This window comes from Cibotium barometz, chromosome 60 (genome assembly GCF_041138505.1).
Source record: "Cibotium barometz isolate CiBa-2024 chromosome 60, ASM4113850v1, whole genome shotgun sequence".
In the NCBI taxonomy this organism is placed as follows: Eukaryota; Viridiplantae; Streptophyta; class Polypodiopsida; order Cyatheales; family Cibotiaceae; genus Cibotium; species Cibotium barometz.
In genome coordinates this window covers 10,630,262-10,655,125 of record NC_141105.1, presented here as the reverse complement: position 1 = coordinate 10,655,125, position 24,864 = coordinate 10,630,262, and the positions used below count along the sequence as shown (strand labels likewise).

Below are 24,864 nucleotides of genomic sequence, written 5' to 3'. Positions count from 1 at the left end.
TCACAATGTCTCCTCAAAATTAACTAGAAAATATGGATCAATGATGGTGATCTTGATTGTCCAATTGAGACATACCATAATACTATTTATGGTATTTTTCTAGACATGTTTAAAAAATGTGCTCTCACCTTTGCACAGCTATGCAACTTGCATTCAAAAACGTTTTTGGCTTCTACGTCTAAGATGCAAATGAAAATGTTTGAAAGATCACAAATTTATTCTAACATCAGTTGGTGAATGTTCTTATCTTTGCAAGAATTTTACTTACGCCAATCAAGAAGGAAGCACTCGCACTTCAATGAGAGAACCTCATCTATGAATGGATTATTATCCATTAAAGATGGAGCTAATCTATGTAGTCAATCCTTGTACCATTGGAAAACTTAGCCAATCTACTATTTAAGTTATCTTCTTTGCACAATGACAACCTAACTTTCATGGAATAAATTATTCAAAGAATAGCATCTCATGGATATCTTCACCACCTCTCCTCATCTTGATTGGAAATTGGTGATCCTAATTATCTAATTGTGGCATACCATACTAGTATAAGACTACTCTTTTAAACATTGTCTAAAAGAATGTGTGCTTATTGTGGGTGGAGATCAACACTTAACATACATACATATGTAGCACAAACTACGTGTGATAGAAGGGTGCTTTGCTCAAGAAAATGTCCTAAATGAAAAACAACCATCTTTAATATCTTATTTGGGAGCTCCCATGTGGCGACTTCCTCATTGTCCCATGTGGCAACTCCCCAAGGGCTACACAAGGGAGGCCCCAACATCAAGCTCAAGCCCGCCTCAAGGCCAATACAAGCTAGAGATATATATATATTTTAGTATATGCATGTGTGTGTGTGTGTGTGTGTGTGTAGGGCCCAAGCCAAGAGAGATTAAAATACATATATTTTAGTATAGGTGTGTGTGTGTGTGTGCAAGGTCCAAGCCGAGAGAGAGAGAGAGAGAGAGAGAGAGAGAGAGAGATCCTTCGTTGCACACGCGTGCGCGTGTTCAAATATATGGTTTAAAAATATGTTTTGTTTTCTTTAAATGAAAAAATAAGAGTTTTTCCGAGGAAAATGGAGAGAGAAAGAGAAATGGAGAGAAAACTTATGCACAAATGGCTCAAGAGAATTACTAAGATTAGTTGCTTATTGCTTTAGCAATTTCTATCTGAAACATTCTGTGTTTAATATGCTTTTACGTATATTTAGGTATGTTATTTTGTATGATGTATGAAATATTTGTCTAATGTAGCATTGATGCATCTATACTGTGGCAGCCCATCACATGCATGTGGCATGTGCAGATGCACTGCATAAATGTGCACGCATGTCTATGTATGTGTGCACAATCTATGTGGATGTGTTTTCTATGTGCATGTGCATGTGCATGTGTCTTTACACAAATACAGCACTTCACATCGGTCAACAATCAGCCCGCTGAAGGCACCAGCGGGTCTGGGTCACTCGTATGACTAAACCACATGAAAAGGTGTCATATGTTAGTGCTAAGGCTTTTAATTCTTTGCCGACCACTTTCTAGCTCCCTGAAGATACTTCTCCTTCACTATGTCAACCTATCACTCTCTGTTTTGCTGCCTGAAGATTAGCAGAAACAGCTTAGCCTGCACCATGTCAACCCCTTCACTCCTGGCAACACATACCGCTCTCTCTTGCTGCGTAAAGATTAGAGGAAACAGCTTTGCCTGCACCATGTCACTCCTAGCAACACATACCACTCTTTTGCTGCCTGAAGATTACAGGAAACAGCTTGGCCTGCACCATGTCAACCCCTTCACTCCTAGCAACATATACCACTCTCTTTTGCTGCCCAAAGATTAGTGGAAACAGCTTCACCTGCACCATGTCACTCCTAGCAACACATACCATCAAAAAAAGGCTTCTACAGAAACTTGATCCTGGACTTACCAGATTGCCCTTCTTCCCTCCTTTTGTCTACACTATGCTAGCCAATGCCATGCACACAGCAATACCTAAACTTTGCCTGCACCATGTCAACCCCTTTAATCCTAGCAACACGTACCATCAAAAAAAAACTTCTACAGAAGCTTGATCCTCGACTTACCAGATTGACCTTCTTCCCACCTCTCGTCTACACTATGCTACCCAATGCCACCTACTCAACATGTCCCACCTCTTCTCTACACTATGCTACCCAATGCCACCTACTCAACATGTCCAAACCCGACTTTCTCCTGTATGCTGACCCACCTTGTTCTTTTATAGCAGTTTTAGCTTACGCATGTTTTTACTGACCTCACCACACTGCATTTACTAATAGAAATGGCACGTGTCACGAATTGCTACATCCCCTCCCTCTCCTCCACATAGTTTTAGATGTATGCTTCACTCCCCATTTCTTTCTCTGAATATAATAGAAAATAAGATTAAATGAGATGTTTTGATCGTAGCTTGTTGTGATATGATGGACGGCTATGGTAATTTCTTTGTTACGCTTGAAGCACCTTCACTTGACCATTGGTAAAACTTACATCAGGTTTTCTTTCTTACCACATATGTGCATCAAATGACTTACATGCTACTAATGAAGCATTAATTTCCCCAACATGACGGTGAGGCATAGCAGAAAGAAATTATGTATTTCATTTCTAGCAAAGAGGCATATAGAAGAATCTCAAGATTGACCTCCAAAACCGTGAATAGGCTGATGTCATATATTAAGTACGAAAAGTCAATGCACAACATCACAGTGAAGCTTGGAAGTTGGCCCACCTAAAAGAGTCTACACAGCACTTCCTAACTTACCTAGATAAGAAAATTCAACTTGCCAAATCATTTAAGATGGGCAAATAAGGATTACATGCTTACGATAATTCAAAAGACCATATAATATTGAATCATCCTTTGCATTGCGTTGACTGGAAATCCACTTTTAAATTCACCATTTTCCATTTTTTTGTAGACCGTTAAATAACCCCACCCATCTTTTTCAGCCGCAAAGTAACTACGGACATGCTTGTCACGAACTATATACATTTCTGCTGTTAAGGTCTAATAGAAATCTTGCTTTTGAGCCATCTCTGCCTGCAACAACAAGACGCCCATGCAGAGTGTCAGACCCCAGACAAAGATACAATTACAATCGATGGATCACCAAAACCTATGAAAAGAGGGGGTTAACGACGCCCGAGAACACATGGACACTCAACTGAAGATACCAAAGGGCTTGCTTATGGAAATGCAAACGTAGAGGATGGTCATTGGTTACACACATAATGCATGAGGGGAAACAGATTTTGGCTTTTCTTCTAGGGTCCACTGGCTCATTGGTAAGAGCAAACCAAGGAGATTGACAATAATTAAATAGAGAGAAGTCAGGTGTTAGGTTTCACATAATTTGAGTACCAAGATTAGAAAGGTACTATCAAGTATCATTGCAGCTTCAGATTCTCAACAGCTGGCTAGCACAAGTGAAGCCCCTTGAATAGGCCACTTAATACTACTGATCAGCAGGATAGTCTGCTGTTCTCCTGTCCAAAGGGGGCACCACTTACCCTGCCCAGATTGTTCACCCGTCCTGGCTTTCTCCCACACATCTGACCCACGCACCCCTAACACAGGTTGCTCACCTTCTGCACGGGATCACCTAACAAGCCCAAGTCTTCTCATCTCGATCATACCTGGCGAGAGGGGTGTCACAATCTCAACACCTGCAACAACAGCCACCTGCACCTTTTCTTACAGCCTCTTTAAATAGCAGTCCAAACGCTGTCTGCACAATGAGTGTCATATGGCCTTCAATGGCTGATCTTTTAAAGTTTTCTTTTATTCCCTCCTACCACCCGGAACGTGAGCACGACACGTGAGGGGAGGAGAGTGCCCATGCCCTCTCCCAGAAGTAAAAACCCATTGCTTTTTCTTCCAAAAGAGAGCATAAAATTCGTCAAAAGTGAAGTCGAGCTTGGATCTGCGAGCGCCTCCCCCCCGTCGATCTGCATTGCCTGCACCCCCCCCCCTTCCTCATTGCCCAGCCCCCTCCTGCGCTCCTTTCCCCACTGTCCACCTGCAGCCCCCTTTTCCACCCCCCCCCAAAAGCTGTTTGCTCCACCTGCGCCCTCCCCCTGTGACATGTGAGAGGTTAAGACCGTAGTAATCACAACCTTAGTCTAACTAAACTGCACTTAATGATGTTTAAGAGATAGACAAATTGGTGTCAATGCAATGCAGCTATATTAGATGAATGAATGCAGTTACAATGATGATCCAAATGGATCTGTACTGCTGAATATGCTGAATATATGCTGAAAATGCGGGATGAACTGCTGTCCACTCTTTCCCTTGTCTCCTGGGAAGGAAACGCTGAAGGGAGGCTTTGGAACAGATGCTGAATGCTGATGGGATGATGAAACGCAGACCTGATGGCCAGATGCCATGTCCACAAATGGCTGTCGGCTGCCCCATAAATGCCTGGAAAATGCCTATTAAATTGCATAAATGCCAGTAAAATACCTGATGATGTCTATGATGATAAATGATGCTAGAATGATGCCATAAAATGATGCCATGTCACTGTACACCTGACTGGTGTGCACGTGACATTCCCCGCTACTAAACTGTTGCTGGGTGATAAACCTGGCAACCTTCAACTCTTCTGCGATCCTTCTCCTCCGAACCACTCCCCCTTCTGTCTTCTGCTGGGACTGAGGCCGTCTGCAGGAGTGAAATCCTTTGAGCCAAGACTCCATGTACTGCGGGAACTGAATGGCAAATACCTGTGTCACCCCTGACCTGCCTGTGGAAACCTTTCACCTACCATGTCCGTCGTACCTGAAGCTCTGAACCTCCTGAGGCGATGTTGGAGTAAACTTCCGTCTGCTGTGGAAGAGAAACCCCTTGCTGCTGCCAGTTGAAGCCAAAACTTGTCCTCCGTTGATGATGGATGTCCTTCTTCCCTGAGAGTTCATGGGCAACATGTATGCAAGACTGACTGCTAAGATGACTGCTATGCAAGCCATTTGCAACCCTATATGCTGTGCAAGAATGCAGATGGGTGGGTTACTGATGCAGACCTAAGGGAAAATCCCTAAGGGTGGCTTGCAAAATTTTGAGAACTGGGTTTAACTGTGCGGAAGCGATAAAAATGATGACTGACTGAATGACTGTTGGAATGAACATGCTCTAAGGCTGGTTACCCTGTAACGCTCTGATACCAATGTGACATGTGAGAGGTTAAGACCGTAGTAATCACAACCTTAGTCTAACTAAACTGCACTTAATGATGTTTAAGAGATAGACAAATTGGTGTCAATGCAATGCAGGTATATTAGATGAATGAATGCGGTTACAATGATGATCCAAATGGATCTGTACTGCTGAATATGCTGAATATATGCTGAAAATGCGGGATGCACTGCTGTCCACTCTTTCCCTTGTCTCCTGGGAAGGAAACGCTGAAGGGAGGCTTTGGAACAGATGCTGAATGCTGATGGGATGATGAAACGCAGACCTGATGGCTGAACTGAGCTGAATGTTGCTGCGTTTGCTGCAGATGATGCTGATGGAGATGCGTTTGCTGATTATGATGATGATGATGCGTTAACTGAATGCTGCTGATGATGATATGCTGAAACGCATGATGATCCAGAGGAGGCTGCGTTTGCTGATTATGCTGCTGAGGATGATCCTAAATAACTGAATGGAGAGGCGCCTATATATATATATGCCAACATGCTGCTGGTCGGCCAGCACTAATGCAGTCGGCCAGATGCCATGTCCACAAATGGCTGTTGGCTGCCCCATAAATGCCTGGAAAATGCCTATTAAATTGCATAAATGCCAGTAAAATACCTGATGATGTCTATGATGTTAAATGATGCTAGAATGATGCCATAAAATGATGCCATGTCACTGTACACCTGACTGGTGTGCACGTGACACCCCCTGCCCATGCCCATCTCCTTTCTCTCCCTATAGCCAACCCCCCCCTTCCTTCCGCCCCCTGCCCGTGCCTATCTCCTCTCTCCCCGTAGCCGCCCCCCCTCCCCCACTTTTCCTCCTCCGTAGTCTCACCGCTTACCCCGTCTTCCTCCCCTCCATCTTCATCTCGCAAGTCTTTAGTTCTTGGGCAGTTTTCATTCGGCCAGGCTCGGCCTCTTCTGGCCTTCCCCCACAAGAGGACTCCATGGCAGCCGCTCCGTCTTCCCCCACCGAGGCAGCCGTAACGTGCTTATCTTTCTCTGAAGTGGACCTTCAGCTCCTCACTACGACTATTGCATCCTTAGAGGCCTCCACTCTAGTATGCAAGATTGTCGGTGCCGCCTTGCGGCAAACAACTCAAGGATCGTCTTCAAGCTAGCCTCCTTGGTGGGCTTGCAAAGATCACAGACATTCATCCTCTAGGGCGTGGCTACTACAGGGTTGTTGGATATGGGAGAAGCTTGCCTGCACACACACACACACACACACACACACACACACACACACACACACACACACAGCTTGAACCAAAAACATGAGTGCTGGAGTGCTGGAAGAAGTACTCAATAATGATAATAATGTACGAAGTACAAGGAGTACATAAAAGCCTAGGACAAGGTGCCCAACACACATAAATGTGTTCACACGGGAAAAAACCTATGTCCACTCACAAGGAAAAAGTGCCCGTGAGTAAGCTCGGTTCACACCTGAACTAGCCGGGAGTGGCCGGGTGGACACGACCAACAAACCCCCCTCAAGTGAATGGTGTGAACTGAGACAAGGTGTAGCAGACTACCATAGTAGAGGCTGTAAGCTCAAACCTTTGCGGAAAGCTTCAAACTTTTGCCTCGAAAGAGGCTTTAAAAACCCATCTGCTTTGGCATGTGTAGGCACATAAGCCAAGACAATCTCTCTTGCATGGAGCCTTTCCCTGACATAATGATTGTGAACCTCAATATGCTTTGTGCGGACATGAAAAACTAGGTTTCGTGCAATTGCCAAAGCACTATGACTATCAGTGTAAATGGTGGTAGGAGACTGCTGTCCAACACCAAGATCGGCTAATAGGCGTCGTAGCTAAACACATTCCACAGTAGCTATAAAGGCTGCCCTGTATTCAGCTTCACAGCTAGAAGGGGCCACTATAGGCTGCTTCTTACTGAGCCATGAGATGCATGAGTCACCAAGAAGAAAACAGTTACCATTGGTTGACACTCGGGTGTCATAGCAACCTACCCAATCACTGTCTGTAAATGCAAGCAAGCATAATGTAGAAGAATTGCCATAGAACAAGCAAAGTTTGTGGTGCCTTTAAGATAGCAAAAGATACGCTTACACACTTGCCAATGCATAGTGCTCAGAAGACAATGCCTGAATCTGCTCAACTGAGAAACAGCATACTGTATGTCAAAACGAGTAGAGCATAAATAGATAAGGCATCCCACAACCTGTTGATAGGTGGCAACATCAAAAGGCTCACCAGCATGTTCAAGTGACAGTTTTAGACCTAGTTCCATAGGAGTAGAAACAGGTTTACAATCTGTCATGTGAAAACGCTCAAGGAGCTACTCAACGTATCTACACTAAGATAACATGATACCCCTCAAAAGGTATAAACTGTATGCAAAATAGTAATGTAAATGCCCCATGTCTCTGACATCAAATGCATGCTGCAAATCAGCCTTAAAAGCTGAAATATCACCCTCTTCAAGGCCAGTGACGAGCATGTCATCCACATAAAGAATAAGGATGAGAACATTGTTCCCAATGTGGCGAACATAAAGTGTACTCTCAGCTGAACTATTCTGAAACCCTTTGGCAGTCAAGTATGCATGTATCTTGTGGTACCAAGCACGAGGACCCTGTTTAAGACCATATAGTGCTTTATGTAAACGGCATACTTTTCTTTCTGCACCTTTTTGAACAAAGCCAAGGTTGAGATACATAAACTTCCTCCTGCAAATCGCCATTCAAGAAGGCAGTTTTGACATCCAACTGCTGTACATGCCATGTCTTGTGTGCAGCCACTGCAGTACGTGTCATGACCCTGTGAAAGTGGAACAGCATAAGTGTCAGCATGGTGGTTGGTGAGCAAGATGCATACTTGGGAGTCCGGACAAAAGAAATATGTGTGGACAGCCCCAAGTATCAATGGGGACCAAGGTTTTTAACTTTCTAAGGTTAGGCCCTTAGAAAGTTTGATAGACTTTGAAAGGGGCCACTAGGATAATATTGGAGGGGGCTACTCTACTTTTAGAGTACACGCCTCCCTCTCCACCTTCTCTCTCTTGCTAAAGGAGACTAGTCGGCTGGCTGTGTAGAGAGAACACGTATGGTCTGGCTGCGTGGAGAGGAAGCTGGAGCAGGACGCCGGAAGGAGAACCACACGGTACAAGTGCTGCAGGCGGGTACTGTACGGACAGATCAATCCTGTTGCTGCAGGTCATCTGACGCAGACTGGTACAGGCTAGTACGGCTGCTGCAGACTTTCTAACACAGGCGGCTGCAGGTCCACTGACGCATACAGGTACAGGCGGAAACTATACGGACAGTCCTATCCAGCAGGTACAGGTGGGTACATCTGTCCAGCTGAGCAGGCAGCGCATCAGTCAAGCGGCTGCAGGTACAGTTCTGTACATACGACAAGTACAGGCGGATACAGTCCGGTTCAGTCCAACCGTTCAGGCGGTGCATCAATCAGGCGGCTGCAGGGAGAAAAGCACAAACAGGTACACACGTGTGCTGCAAGTACAAACCTGTACGGACAGGTGCACACGTGTGCTGCAGAGTTGCTGACACAAGCTGCTGCAAGTACAGACTGGTACGGTCAATCCATCCGATGCAGAACTGCGCATAACAGTTGGTAAATTCTGAACATATCTTTCTCTCTTTCTTTCCACTGGCTTATGTCTGCTACAGAGTTGTTTCTTCTGGCCCTTTGTGAGAGGAGGGGTATGGCAGTTTGAAGGGTGGAATCAGAGTTGGACAGTGGATTTGTACTTGGGCTGAGTTTGAAGCCATGAACATGGAACGACCAGATGCGTGCTCAAGGCTGCCCTGTTGTATTGTCTTGGTTGATTAGAGGAGACCACAGTGTGTTGCTTTTGTGGGACACAGATCTGTATGTGAATCCTCTATGCTAAGAGGTCTTGAGGGCTGCCAGATTGGACATGCAGGTTTACTTTCCTTGACTGGCTTTGTTGTACTCAGTTAAACTTTCCACTGAATTTGAATAAAGAAATACCGAAAGGGGCGCCAAGCTTTGGGGCCAACAGGTGTCGTTTTCCTTTTTGTTCTGGAGCATTCTAGCTCCTGTTCATTTGTTATTTGTCTGGACTACAATTGGATAGGTGACTGCTAGTCTACCGCACTTTGGTTTCTGCAAGAGGCCGGTTTCAAGGTTCCGTTGCCAGGACCCATCATCAACTTTCTTAAGGGGGTGAGCTCGTGGTTGTCTCGAGGAAAGTCATTGCTGAAAAATTCAGCAGCATGTCAGACACAGAAGATGAATATTTTTATGATGAAGAGGAAGAGCAAGAGGCCTCTCTTGAGAGAAATGAATCTGAGGATATTCTTGCAGGAGAACAGGCTGCAAAAGATGCACAATATGAGGATGTAACACAACCAGAAGACATGCCTAGTAAAGAGGAAGATGATGCTCAGTTTAAAAATCGTTTGGCAGGGGTAATGGATGTGTTTATGCAGCTCACTCAAAGTGAGAAGTTTGCTGAATTTATGAGATCCCGTTCTGAGCCTGAAAAGAAGAAGAAGAAAGTGTGTTCTAAGAACCCACCTCAGGGCAATAGTGGTGCCTTCCCACAAGATCCTTCTTTTGGACAGTTTCCGAACATGCAAAACACTTTTGGTGCAAACTCACAGAGTTCCTTTTTCGGACAACCATCTATTCCACAACAATCTATGCGTCCAGGCTATTTTGGTGGTGGCTCTGTGCTCCAATCCATGACTGGGGGTTATCCTCAGGGAGGCATGGGTATGCCAGGGAATTTTGGAGCTAGTTTTCAGCCTAGTATGCAAGGGAATATGTATGGTGGTATGCAGTCCGAAATGCAAGGAAACATGTTTGGGGGCATGCAGCCCAGAATGCAAGGAAACATGTATGGGGGCATGCAGCCCAGTATGCATAGTGGTATGTTTGGAAACATGGCCGGAATGTATGGAATGCCAGGTGTGGAAACTGGCAATATTGACCCTATGATGGGCATGAATGCCGGGGGTAAGGCAAAGGATTATAAGGAAGGGGGAGCTGCACTGAAATTTAACACGTTCAGTGGGGCCAAAGATAAGCTAAAGGCACTTACCTTTTTACAGCAGTTTGATGTTGCTTTTTCTGGTGGAAATTACACGGAATCCTCTAAGGTGAGAAAAGCTGCGACTTTTCTCAAGGGCAATGCATTGCAGTGGTGGTCCACTCTTCTTTTACAGGGCATAGCACCATCTAATTGGATACAGTTTAAACAGGTGCTCTCTTCCGTATGGCTCACATCTACTTTTGAGGTGGATGTAATGACAGCATGGCACAAGTTGGATGCATCAAAGTGTGAAAATCTTGAGGATTATAATAAGAAGCTTTGGGAAGCTTTACTCCCAGTTACTTCCTATCGTGCAGTGCCTTTGTCTGAGCAGGTGGAGAAGTATTGTTGTGGGCTGCCCAAGGAAGTGTGTGACTATTGCATAAAGACTCGAGTAACAAACATGTCGCAGATGATAGAGAATGCTATGACAGCAAATGCGTTACTCACTGGGGTCTCATCTGGATTTAAAGAAAGTAAAAGCTCAAGCAAGAAATCTGAAAAGTCAGGGCAAGCTTCGCGTGATGCAAAAGGGTCTACAGAGAAGCAGTATAAGAAGTTACCAATGCACAAGAGAACTCCTGAGGAGAGACAGGCTTTGATGGATGCTCGGAAATGTTTTTACTGTACAGAGGAGGAACATGTGTCTTTTAACTGTCCCAAGCGTAAGTCCTAAAAGGACTCTGACACTAAAGGGGAGCCCAAGTCTAAGAAACCAAAACCTTCTGCAAGGTTAGTTCCTGATCTTGTTGGGGAACAACCAGGTGGTGAAGAGACTGAGTTGTGCAGGGCATGGGGCAAAGTGAGAGATCAAAATGCCTTGATTTTCTTTGACACAGGTGCTAGAGCCAACTTTATTTCACCGGATTTGGCTGGCCGATTGGGATCCGCGCAAAGGAGATGGAGCCTTTGTATGAGGCTAATATGGCTTGTCCTGGGTATGCAGAACCCGTTACTTCTATTATTGGGAAGCTCAGGCTTCATATGCACGGTTATGTGGACAGTGAGGAGTTCTTCATCATGCCACTTGATGGATGTGATGTTTTGTTGGGTATGCCATGGTGCCATAGAGTACATGCGGTGGTGGATACATACAACAGGAAGATTACTTTGACTCATAGAGGGAAAGAGCATATTTTGGATGTAAAGCTTAAAGGGGAATCTGTTCCTATTGTATCAGCTTCGGCAATTTCATCAATAATGAAAAAGCATCTTTCCACGTACTTGATTTTTGTAAAGGATGCAAAAGATGATGAGTCTAAATCTAATTTGTCTATGTTAGATAAAGACAGGATTGATTTCTTACATGAGTTCCAAGATTGTTTTTCCGAGTCATTGCCAGAGGAGAACTTCCTCCGGAAAGGCCAGAAGATCGTACTATTGATCTAATTCCAGGGAGTACTCCACCAAATAGACCGCCGTACCGCGTTAGTGCAACCCAACAAGAAGAAATTATGAGTCAGGTACAGGAGTTGTTGAATAAAGGGTGATCTAGCCTAGCTCATCACCCTTTTGCTCACCTGTACTCTTAGTGCAAAAGAAAGATGGTTCTTGGCACATGTGTATTGATTACAGGGCGGTAAACAAGAATACCATCAAGAATCGATTCCCTATTCCGAGGATCGATGACATATTGGACCGCTTACAGGGCTCAACAGTCTTTAGTCGGATAGACTTGAAAAGCGGGTATCATCAGATACGCATTAGACCTGAGGATGTGCACAAGACAGCATTTCGGACCACTTTTGGGCTATATGAGTTTTTAGTTATGCCCTTTGGTTTGACAAATGCTCCTGCCACATTTAACACGATGATGGACAGGATTTTCCGACCTCAGAGAGCGTTTGTGGACACATTCTTTGATGATATGATTGTGCATTCACACACAGAGGAGGAGCATAGGAAGCATTTGGCCATTGTGTTTGAAGAACTCCGGAAGCATAGACTGGTCATTAATGGCAAGAAGAGTGAGTTCTTCTTGGAAGAGATACACTTCTTGGGGCATATTGTGTCTAAGCATGGAGTCCGTATGGATCCTTCGAAAGTGGAAGCAATTCTCAATTGACCAGATTTGAAGACCGTGCATGATGTACGCAGTTTTTTGGGATTGTGTTCCTATTACAGGCGGTACATACGGTATTTTGCTGAGATTGCTTCGCCCCTTCATGCCTTAACAAAGAAGGCAACTCCGTTTAGATGGGCTGATCAGGAAATTACAGCCTTTAAAAAGCTTAAAGAAAAGCTTACTTCCGATCCCGTATTGGTATTACCAGATTTCCGAGAGGCTTTTGTTGTCAAGTGTGATGCATGTGGAAACAGCATTGGGGCAATTCTCATGCAGGAAGGACGTGTGATAGCCTATGAGAGTCGTATATTGCAAAATGCCGAGAAGCATTTGCAAGTTTATGAGAAAGAGGTAGCCCCATTCCCCCCTCCTTTGGCCTCCTCTCCAACCTCTACAATGTAGGCCTAGCTATTAACAAGATCTTTGACGAAGTCCTCAACTCGTCTAACCATAATCTCATTGCTCTACTTTACCACAATTTGCACAATAATCAAAGCATTGAGCTTCCCAGGTACCTTACAATAATACGCTCTTGCAAAAGCCTTTAGCCACAATGATCTTCGCATGGACGAGATCACTGGCCTAGTTTAACCTCACCTTGGCTCACACAACTCCAGTTTTTTTCTTCTAACTTAAGGCACTTACAAACTACCCCCCTTTTCTTGGATGGGTAGGGAGATGGACATGAGAATGGGGACATAAGAGTTTTCCCTCTTTTCTCATCTTTTCCCATTTTTCTCCGCCCTTCTCAAGCATAGTGGATTAATGGTCATAAAAGGAAGGAGTTTTTAGTGACTTGATCATATTGGAAGAAGTGTTTAATGACTTCAACATCGATTGTACATGATATTGATTTATTCAAGTGCTTACCAAAGAGAGAGAAATTTTAGATTTGGCTAAGAAGGGAAAGTATATGCACGAGTTTAGACAAAGGACTTTCCAAATGGCAACTTATATTGATAAGTAAGGCGAATGCTTCAAAAATGATTTTGAAGCGAGTGTTCATCGTGTTAACTGTGTTATCACATCCTACATACATGCTACGTGCCACATACTATGTAAGTATACAACTATCTTACAGTTCATTGTCCTCCATTTTCATTAATGAAAGTGCTGATCTAAATGGGGAAATGACATGTTTCCTTATGCTTACCTCCCTTATGCTTATAGTACTAAAAGAATAGACTCGTACCACCTCCTCATCACGTGTATGATGGTGTTTCTCCCTCCCCATTCACATGCATATGCATAGAAGAAGTGTTGCCATAGTCAAAACACTTAACTTCATCAACGACTGGGGTCGATTAACGTACTTCATGCTCTTTCTACATGGAAACACTATTTGCTTGGGGCTGATTTCACTGTGCAGACAGATCATCAGACCTTGCGTTATTTCCTCACGCAAACTAAACTTTCTGAGAAGCATATGCGATGGGCCAACTTTTTGTCTATGTTCCACTTCCAGATTGTGCATGTGGAAGGCCAAAAGAATGTTGTGGCAGATGCTTTGTCACGCAAGCCACAGGTCTCAGCAGTTTCACTTGCTTATCATCATGAGCTTGATGAGATGAAAGAGCAGTATGTCCATGATGAGGATTTTGGAAGGCTCTATGATCAGATGTCTGAGGGTCAGCGGCATGATCATTATACACTCAGGGATGGTTTTTTGTTGATGCATGGTAGATTGAGTGTTACCAGGCAATTACGACTCAAGGTTATGATTGAAAGTCATGCTCCACCGTATGCAGGTCATAGAGGTATTGACGCCACGGTAAAAGCAGTTGAGACTTTCTTTTATTGGCCGACCTTGAGAAGAGATGTTGATGCTTTTGTTAGGCAATGCATCGTATGTCAGAAAATGAAGTTTGACCGTCAAAAGACACCAGGGTTCTTTTAGCCTGGACTATCATATGCAGGTTCAGTAAGCAAGCTCATTTCATTCCCGTGCGTAAGACGATCAAAGTTGATCATATGGTGAAGTTGTTCATGGCGAACATCTTCAAGTATCATGGCTTGCCTTCGTCTATCATCAATGACCGTGATCCACGGATGACGAGTTTATTCTGGAGAGGATTGTTTGACAACATGGGTACAACTCTCAAGTTTTCATCTTCGTTTCATCCACAAATAGATGGTCAATCGGAAGAGGCTAATTCTACAGTGTTAGATCTTCATAAGTGTTATGTGTCAGAGCACAAGCAACAATGGGAAAAGTATCTTCCTTTGGTGGAGTTTGCTTATAACAACACCGTCCATACCTCGACGGGCAAGGCGCCTTTTGAGATTGTGGGAGGAGGGAAGAAGGTACCACCTATTTTGCACACAAAGGATAAGATCTTTGAGGTTGATCAGTATGTGGAGAACATGCATGAAGCTTATCGGCGAGTTAAGTTGGCACTCCAGAAAACTCAGCAAAAGCAAAAGAAAGCAGCAGACCGTCACAGACGTGCATTAGAGTTTGCATTGGGTGATTGGGTTATTTTGCGATTTGAAAAAGCTAGGCTCAAGAAAATGAAGGGTAAAGAGCGCTTATTCCCTAAGTTGAGCATGCGCTATTATGGACCTTTTCAGGTATTGGAAAAGATTGGTGAGGTGGCCTATCGCTTGAAGCTACCAGATCACTGGAGGATTCACAATGCATTTCATGTGAGTCTACTTAGACCTTTCCATGGGGATGCGCCTGAGGATGTATCAGATGAGGCTCAGCCGGAAGTTGAGGAACTTGATGAGGTTCTTATTCCAGAGCAGATACTGGCACATAAGGAAAGAAAGGTACGAGGTAAAGTTTCCCGTCACTATCTTGTGAAGTTCAAGAACTATTCACCGATGGATGCGAAGTGGATGGAGGAAGGTGACTTAACAGATTCACCTCAGGTTTTGCAGCTTTATCTCGATGCCTTTGAGTTGGAGCCGACTCTTGTTACGGCTCATTCAGGTTCAGCAGAGCATGAGTCTGGAACACTGCCTGATGCTCAAGAGGGGGGTAGCACCTCCACTCCCTTGATATGGACAGACTCATATGACATCTAGAGGTCGCTTGGTGTAGCTTTTGTCTCACCCGAAGGTACTGATGGCTGACAGTACATCTGTTTATGGGACTTCTATGATATATGTGTACTAGTCACATTGGATGTTATGGTTGTGTATGGTTCACAGTGGTATACAACTTGGACTATTACTACACCATTAGTTTGCAGTGAATGTTGCTACATATGCATGGCTTAGAGAGATTAGGACGCTGATCTTGCCATATTGTACATTTCACTTTGGATATTTTGTTGTATCACCAGATTGCAATCGAGGACGCTTGCCATTTTTCAAGAGGGGGGTATGTCATGACCCTGTGAAAGTGGAACAGCATAAGTATCAACATGGTGGTTGGTGAGCAAGATGTATACTTAGGAGTCCGGACAAAAGAAATATGTGTGGACAGCCCCAAGTATCAATGGGGACCAAGGTTTTTAACTTTCTAAGGTTAGGCCCTTAGAAAGTTTGATAGATTTTAAAAGGGGCCACTAGGATAATATTGGAGGGGACTACTCTACTTTTAGAGTACACGCCTCCCTCTCCACCTTCTCTCTCTTGCTTTTTGGAAAAAAGGAGACTAGTCGGCTGGCTGTGTAGAGAGAACACGTATGGTCTAGCTACGTGGAGAGGAAGCTGGAGCAGGATGCCGGAAGGAGAACTATATGGTACATGTGCTGCATGTGGGTACTGTACGAACAGATCAGTCCTGTTGCTGCTACAGGTCATCTGACACAGACTGGTACAGGCTGGTGCGGCTGCTGCAGACTTTCTAACGCAGGCGGCTACAGGTCCACTGACGCATACAGGTACAGGCGGAAACTGTACGGACAGTCATGTCTAGCAGGTACAGGCGGGTACATCTGTCCAGCTAAGCAGGCAACGCATCAGTCAGGCAGCTCTGCAGGTAAAGTTCTGTACGGACAGGTACAGGCGGGTATAGTCCAGCAGTTCAGTGTGGTGCATCAGTCAGGCGGCTGCAGGGAGAAAAGTACGGACAAGTGCACACGTGTGCTACAAGTACAAACCTGTACGGACAGGTGCACACGTGTGCTGCAGAGTTACTGACACAGGCTGCTGCAAGTACAAACTGGTACGGTCAATCCATCCGATGCAGAACTACGCATAACAGTTGGTAAATTCTGAACATATCTTTCTCTCTTTCTTTCCACTGGCTTATGTATGCTACAGAGTTGTTTCTTCTGGCCCTTTGTGAGAGGAGGGGTATGGCAGTTTGAAGAGTGGAAACAGAGTTGGACAGTGGATTTGTACTTGGGCTGAGTTTGAAGCCATGAACATGGAACAGCCAGATGCGTGCTCAAGGCTGCCCTGTTGTATTGTCTTGGTTGATTAGAGGAGACCACAATGTGTTGCTTTTGTGGGACACAGATCTGTATGTGAATCCTCTATGCTAAGAGGTCTTGAGGGCTGCCAGATTGGACATGCAGGTTTTTTCCTTGACTGGCTTTGTTGTACTTAGTTAAACTTTCCATTGAATTTGAATAAAGAAATACCGAAAGGGGCGCCAAGCTTTGGGGCCAACAGATGTCGTTTTCCTTTTTGTTCTGGAACATTCTAGCTCCTGTTCATTTGTTATTTGTCTGGACTACAATTGGATAGGTGACTGCTAGTCTACCGCACTTTGGTTTCTACGAGAGGCCGGTTTCAGTACGTATGGTAGTCATACGTGAAGTGGGAGCAAAAGTCTCCTCATAGTCAATGCCCTCACATTGGGCATACCCTTTGGCGACCAAGCGAGCCTTGTGGCGATCAACTAAACCATCAGGCATACACTTTAGCTTGAAAACCCATTTTGCACCAATAGCACGCTTGCCAGGAGGCAAGTCACATAACTCTCAAGTACCATTTTTGTCAATGGAGTCCAACTCCGAATGCATGGCTACCACCCAATTGTTATCCTCCAATGCATCAACATGAGAAATAGGTTCCTCATTACATGCGGTGGCAACAAGAGCTGTATCCACATAATGTGAAGATGCATGGCGAGAAGTAGCGCGTGTACGACCTGGCATAAATGTGGATTGTTAACTATCACGCAAAGTCTCAACTAGCCATCTAGAAACAGCTTTTGACTTCCTAGTATCTGCATCTTCCTCTACCAATGCATCACCCAAGGGATCCTGATCAATCTGAGGCATTTCAGGATCAATTTGGGGCAAGTTCAGCTGCTAATTTTCAGCAAGCATAGGTAGCAAATGAGCCGAAACTCGCTCTACATTATCCACATTTGAATTGAATAAAGGCAACAAAGTATCAAGCACATCTTTCGGCCCAATAGATGGTTGTCTTGTACATGAGAGGAGTGGTTGAGATACATATTCATCAAAGATAACATCTCTTGACACACTGATCTTGCTTGTATTAGGCACATAGAGTCTATATCCCATACTCTCAGTACTATAACCAATGAAAATGCATTTGATTGCCTTTGCATCAAGCTTATGTCTTTGTTGTGTTATGCCAAACACCCAAAGACTCTCATATGAGTCACCACTGGAATCCTACCATTCCATGCCTCATAGGCAATCATAGATTTCAAGGCTTTAATGGGGCAACAGTTAAACACGTAATTGGCACACAACCACCTCAAGCCAAAATTTATTGGGCAGATCCTTGCTCTTGTGCATGCAATGTGCCATCTCCATAAGTGTACGATTATGTCTCTCTACAACTCCATTCTGTTGAGGAGTATAGGGGGTAGTACACTAATGGAAAATGCCATGTAACTCCATGTAAGATGTGAACTCATTTGACAAATACCCCCCCCCCTCTCTCGATCTGTACGCAATGTGACAAGCTTGTGTCCACAAGCATTTTCAACCATGGGACGGAAGTCTTTGAAAGCTGCAAAAGCACCTGACTTCACTTTCAAACCATACACCCAACAAAACCGAGTGTAGTCATCAATGAACGTGATGAAGTACAAGTGTCCTCCAAAAGATGGAGCCCTCATGGGACCACAAAGATCACTATGAATGAGCTGTAATGGACAAACAGCCCTCATAGTACCATCTTTAGGAAAGGAATTCTTGCGCATCTTTCCAAGAATGCATCCCTCATATACATGCTTGACTGGAACCTACATAGGCGGGAGCTCACGCACCATACCTTACTTCTGCAAGCATACAAGAGATGGAAAATTCAAGTGACCAAACCGAGCATGCCATAACTCAATGTCACTCAACACATGAGAGGTGGATGCACCCATAGCATCATGAGAATGAGAACTCCTGTCATACATGTCAAGCTAATAAAAGCACTACATAATGTCCCAGAAAGCATAAGAGAAGCTGAATCTCTTCTGTCATACGCTGAGCAACAATGGTCAGAAAATTGAACCTTAAACCCAGATAATGCAAGGGCTAAAACAAAAATGAGATTCTTCTTAATGCCTGGTACATATAAAGTGTCTCTATTCCTTCTCTCCTTTGCCAGTCTAAACAAATTGTCATGTGCCTGGTACATATAAAGTGTCTCTATTCTAGTCTAAACAAATTGTCATGTGCAAGCATTGCCATGAACATTTTCAAAGCTAATCCAAAAGAGGCAGCCCAAAAAAACAGATTAGAGCTAGGATTTTGAACACAAGGTGCAGGAGAGAACCAGTTTGGACTTGGAGCAAGGGCATGGAAGGCATAGGATGCTGTCGGCTGCTGCTAGAAGGGATCTATCGGCTGAAGAGTCCGCTGCACCAAGACAAGGCGTCTGCTGGCATTCCAGTTTATGTGGATCGTGCCCAATCGGACAGTGTTTAAAAGCATTAAATGCACTGTAGACTAGCCGACCAGCAGTCGGCCAGTATGCCAAGTATTCAAAAGACTATAAATAGGCATGAAAGCTCCTCATTGTAACCATTCAACTCTTTAGGAGTTGGGTCCCTAGTATAGGAGTAGTTTTGGTGATGTTCACCTTTTCCAAGAAGGCAACCTATGGCTGTAGATTAGGTATCTTTTTGTACCATATGAATATACTGAATTTCCAGCCTCTCTCTCTCTCTCTCTCTCTCTCTCTCTCTCTCTCTCTCTCCCCCTTCTGTCTGCGTTTTTGCATCAACATGTTCTCGATGGTGTTTAGGGCTGAAAGAAGACCCCCAAAGCTTCCGCGTGTTACACAAATACTTGGCAGGCTTTCAGTATGCCAAGTATTCAAAAGACTATAAATAGGCATGAAAGCTCCTCATTGTAACCATTCAACTCTTTAGGAGTTGGGTCCCTAGTATAGGAGTAGTTTTGGTGATGTTCACCTTTTCCAAGAAGGCAACCTATGGCTGTAGATTAGGTATCTTTTTGTACCATATGAATATACTGAATTTCCAGCCCCTCTCTCTCTCTCTCTCTCTCTCTCTCTCTCTCTCTCTCTCTCTTCTGTTTGCGTTTTTGCATCAACATGTTCTCGATGGTGTTTAGGGCTGAAAGAAGACCCCCAAAGCTTCCGCGTGTTACACAAATACTTGGCAGGCTTTCTCCTATTGTTGTATATTCTCCAACTATCCCCTTTCTCTCTCTCACTAGAAATTTAAGGATCTTCCCTCTTTTAAGTGAATCTAACATTCTGCATATTGATCCATTTCCATCCTGGACAGACCATTCAGTTGCCTCTTCTTTTGTAAAATATCTAAAAGATTCCCCCACTGTTCCCTTCTTTATCTCTTCTGTGAGCTCTCAATTTTCCTACCCTTCTGATAATACCCTGCATTTCATTTGCAAATTTTCTCAAAAGGATTGTGCAGTCTTATACTGAACTTAGTCATACAAGACCACTAACTGTCGAGGAAAATGTCGCACTCATGGATGCTGAATCTTGTATAAAGGACAATGATAAACGAAAGATTGCAAAGTGGCAAGTGCGTGCCCGGCAAAAATCAATGCTTGATAAGGGATGCTCTTCCAAGTCTTTTTTCAAAGGTCTCCATGCATCTAGACAAAAGCAAGGCATAGCACGTCTTATGTTGTCTAATGGCACGTGGACCTCTAGTATCTACCAAGCAACAGCTTGCGGCAATATTTCTCTCATTTTAGGGATTTGTTTGTCCGTCCTATGCCACTTGCACAGGATGCATTGCGTGCTCACACTATGCTTTTGGATGAGGTTACACCAATCCTATCACTTGATGACGTACAAGGCTTGGAAGAGTCCTTTACGGAGGAAGAACTATAGCTACACTTAGAGGTTTGGGCAAATGGAAATCTCCCGTGTGGGATGGTTTGACGGTTGAATTCTTTCACACATTTTGGCCGGAATTGAAGCTTCCATTGCTATGCATGATTAATCAATGTTGGCGTGACGACATGTTGTCTCATTCTTAGAAGGAAGGCTTGCTGAAATTGCTTCCAAAAGAGTAACTCTGTGAGAATTTAGGTGATCGGAGGCCCATCTCTCTTATGCCAGTTGTTTATAAATTAGTCACCAATATGATAGTTAATTGCATTAAGGGCTACCTTCACTCAGGATTGCACCCGGCACAATACGGCTTTGTTCCCAAGCGGCAAATTATGGACAACATAGCAAATGCCTACATGGGCATTGAGTATGCCAAGTACACTGACTAGGATGTCCTGATCATGCAAGTAGATATTGCTAAGGCATTTGACACTGTCCACTGGGACTTCATAGCTGGGGTGATGGATCGGATGGGCTTTGGACCCAAAATGCGAAATGTGATTTATTGGCTATACAAGGGGGGGTACTGTTCAATGCATTTTTAGTTGGGAACTTTCAACCGCTTGGACCTTGGGTAAATCGGTACGTCAGGGCTGCCCACTTAGTGTGTTGCTTTATCCCATTGCCACACCCCCCTTGCTGTTATATATTGACAAGCTTACCTAACAGGGCAGCTTGCATGGTATTGCGATGCCAGATGGTTCTCACTTTGTGGCACAAGCCTATGTTGATGACTCCTTCTTCTTCCCTAGAAATACCCCAACAGATTTGCAACGAATTATGGATATCCTTTTGCTTTATGGACTAGTAGCTAGGTCGCATGTCAATTTTTGAAAGTCGAAGCTGTTATCAATCTGCCACTATCTTTGGCATTCTAATCTTTGGCCAAGTCAGATTGTTCCACCCGGTCAGTTGGTGATACCCAATTGGTTGGGATGTTTCTTTGAAAGATGAGATGGTATGAGTGCTGACTCGATTTGAGTGCAAAATTGATTACTAGAAGCTATCCACTTGGCCTTTGCATGTCCACTTGCAAATCGTCCAATTGATCATCATGGCGTACATTCAGTTTCACCTTCCTTTCTTACCCTGGACTAGTAAGCAAATTGATACATTTATGTCTCGTGCCATTGCCCGTCTCTGGCAAACACAATCGGATTGCAAAGGGCTTCATTTACTCAAACGTGCTTATGTGTGCTCGCCAAAAAATGCATGGGACCTGAACATTCTCGACATTCACTATCACATGCTAGCACATAAGGCCACATTGCTTATTGACTTTGTCCGTCAAACGCAACCCTGGACAAAGATGTTGGCGGCCATGTGTGCACACATGAAAGTAGATGCTTATGGTCACTGGGTTTTTTGGATCACTCGGATGTCATTTTTGGTCATCTTATTGGGCGCATACCAGGTTGCCCTTATGCCACTTCTTTGATTATAGCTTGGCAACACATCTTATGTTTCATCCATTGGGCAAGTAGACCTCCACATACAAGGAACTCACTCCTATCTCAGAGCATTCATTGGAGTCGAGCCTTTCCTCGGCTTTTAGCGCTGGATCACCCAAGAAAGGCTTATCATCTATCGGATTTGGGAATATGTATGGTACAAGATGTGGTTGATGAGCATGATTCTTTCTTTCCCCAGGGCCACCAGGCAATGGCATCTAGGCATGCATCATAGGCCGATATGGTGTGCCATAGCTGAACTTCTGGCTCCATTTCAGCCGGTACCCCCTCTTGAGAAGGAGGATTCATTACATGCTTGGCATTTTGATCATCGGCAGCCGGGTTATGCCTCATTCCCATTCCATCTCCTCACTGCTTCCAAGGCCTACCGTTTGCTTATTCCTCAGCCTTGGATAGTGGAACATGGGAACAGGCTATGGCACTTGGATAAGCCTTTGCCCCAGTGGAAATTGAGTTTAAAAAAGGTGTGGAAGTCAAAGCTTTTCTGGTGATGTTGTTCATCCCTTCCCCTATTTTTGTGCTTCCCTACTCCGGTCTCTTCAAGATTGCTATGATCTTGGCGAGCTTTCTCTCCAGCAATTTGAAGAATTTTCCCAGTTTTTTTAGCTCGTTCTCATAGTTCCACCCGCTTCGGGTGACTATGACTGTACAGTTTACTATTTAATATAAACAGTGGTTTCACCCAAAAAAAAAAAAAAAAAAAGTGTGTCCCTATTAAGAATCAAGCCCTTAGAATCAGGAGTACACAAATCAGGTTTGGGGAGAGAGATTGGGGTTAGTTGACCTAGGTAACTGCAAAATTTTCTTTTGCGTCATCCAGTGTGGGTAAAGCCCCTTCGTATCATAAGTGCACAGAGGTCAAGTGATCAGTTCTGGGAAATACGTTTTTTAAGTTTTCTTTACTAATCACCGATTTCCTAGCTGTTCGTCATGGGTGCAGATGTGATAGCAGCTATGCTCGCCAGCATGGAAGCTCATCTGCTCGCCTGCATAGAAACTCCTCTTCAAACTCCTATGGATAGTGCCTTGCACCCACAAGCAGCAGACTTGGCAGCCATCAATGCACATTTGGACAATCTGTACCTGCTGGGCAAGGATTGTGCTGCAAACCTGAGGGAAAAGTGGAGGCCAATCAACTTTGTCCACTGTTCACCTGTACAAACCCTTTCACAAAACCTACTCAAAGCCTAACACCTTACATGGCCCTCGATTAAATGGCCTTCATCAAGTGTGGCACAAATGTTAAGCTTGCATGACTAAATAGGTAAAACATCACTTAAGACACATGCACGTAGCCAAGGGAGTGCTGAACCCTCATTTCACAGCAACCATGAGGATCTTGAAGATTTTGATGATAAGGTTATTCAAGTCTTGAAAGATCAAATGATGACTACATGGAGAGAGATTTTTGCATGCATGTAATACAAAATGCCCCTCCAAAACCTTCATAAGATGAAGCTAGTATCCAAACCACCCATGCCACACGTCTGAGATGGCTTTAATTTAAAAAATAATACACCGACATCACAACATAGGTTGGTGGCACACCTGAAAAACCTGCTTAAGGTGATCGAGCTCCTTGTCAAGATCATTTATGGCTTGATTGTACGCTTGCATTGGAGAAGACTGGCTTGTAGTTTGAACCTGGACGTTAATAAAGGCATTGTAAGATGCGGCACAAGGCGGAGCAATGAGACCATATGTGAGTAAAGAATCACCTTGATAAGAACTTTATATTGGAGAGGATGAGGCAGCTTGTAGCCTGAAAAGAGAACATTAGGATCCCTATGCAGCTGCCTGTGATCACCATAAAATATGCACTTTAAGGTTTGGATACAATAAAAACGACTGTCATGCCCTCAAGAAAAAAACAAAACAAACATCTAGTTCAACCATAGAATGTAGCAAAAAATGTATGCCAAAACCCTAAATCAATATACAAGGCCATGTATTCTACTAACAAACCCTGTTAAAATGTCTGACAGACCCTGGTTCAGCATGCAGGACCGTGTTTTCTAGGATTTCAATGCATGACAAAAATCCGCAGGGAAAACAAGAGCATTTACTTACATGCGTACGACGTTGCCGATGGTGTGGTCCTCCCTCTGAACAGTGAAAGAGGCAGCGTTCATGATCTTCATGTCTCGCTCATAGGTCACTCTGTGGAGCAGAGAAAAACACAGCAGCCAACGCAGTAAGGAAAAACCAGAAGAGGGAGAGATGGAGAAGAAGAAGAAGGAGAAGACAGTAAAGCTTTACTTTTTCATGCCCTCGGGCACCACAAAGCGCTCATAGCGATCGGGGGCATTCATGGTGGCTGCCTCTTCTCTTCCTGCTCCTCTGCTTCAAAGAAGTGGAGCAAATGGCACGTCCAACAACCAAGTTGGAAATCCTTGGGCCTTTCCCTAAATAAGCAGGGATGAAATCTGCGGCCTTCAAAAATGAAAATCCATTAATTAATCAAAGAGATAACCTTATAAAAACATTTTTAACCTAGTGTATTAATTTTTAACAATAATTTATTATTAATATATAAAAGATACCAACTTTATAAAAGATACTAGACTTTACAAAAAGATTTTCAACCTCCCTTAGTCCCATTTTCTATTTAGCATGTCAGATTCTAAGTCCCACATTTCATCTTCCCATACAAAAGAAAGAAGAACTTCCCCATGAAAAGTGAAAACCCAGCTGCATACAAGCAACAAAGCATCTGAGGTGCAACCCTTGGGTGACTACTCTTCAAAGTCTTCATCTTTGGTCCATATCTTCATTGTTGGCCTTCTTCCCAAGGGGTTCTCAATTAGAGCCATAAAAATCTCTTTTGGCTACTTTTCTTTCAAACAC

At 43.9% G+C, this 24,864-nt stretch overlaps 1 protein-coding gene across 1 annotated transcript; it reads right to left on the bottom strand.

Moving 5' to 3' along the window:
• Positions 1-2,681: 2,681 nt before the first annotated feature.
• NRPB11 (DNA-directed RNA polymerase, RBP11-like protein) lies at positions 2,682-24,465 on the bottom strand. Its single transcript, XM_086793879.1, has 5 exons — positions 24,277-24,465; positions 24,088-24,177; positions 23,736-23,814; positions 23,566-23,661; positions 2,682-3,073 (listed from the first exon to the last, which is right to left on the bottom strand). Exons 1-5 carry the CDS (start codon positions 24,327-24,329, stop codon positions 3,041-3,043), a joined length of 351 nt encoding a protein of 116 aa, XP_086650005.1. The 5' UTR covers positions 24,330-24,465; the 3' UTR covers positions 2,682-3,040.
• Positions 24,466-24,864: the final 399 nt, after the last annotated feature.

Bases quoted from the DNA above. Each gene is read 5' to 3' on its own strand.
- NRPB11 (XM_086793879.1), bottom strand. From the start codon at position 24,329: ATGAATGCCCCCGATCGCTATGAGCGCTTTGTGGTGCCCGAGGGCATG. The intron at 23,815-24,087 runs GTAAGTAAATGC...TGGTGATCACAG, and splicing joins ATCGGCAACGTCGTACGCAT to GCAGCTGCATAGGGATCCTA. The intron at 3,074-23,565 runs GTGTGCCACCAA...TTGTTGTTGCAG, and splicing joins ACCTTAAGCAGGTTTTTCAG to GCAGAGATGGCTCAAAAGCA.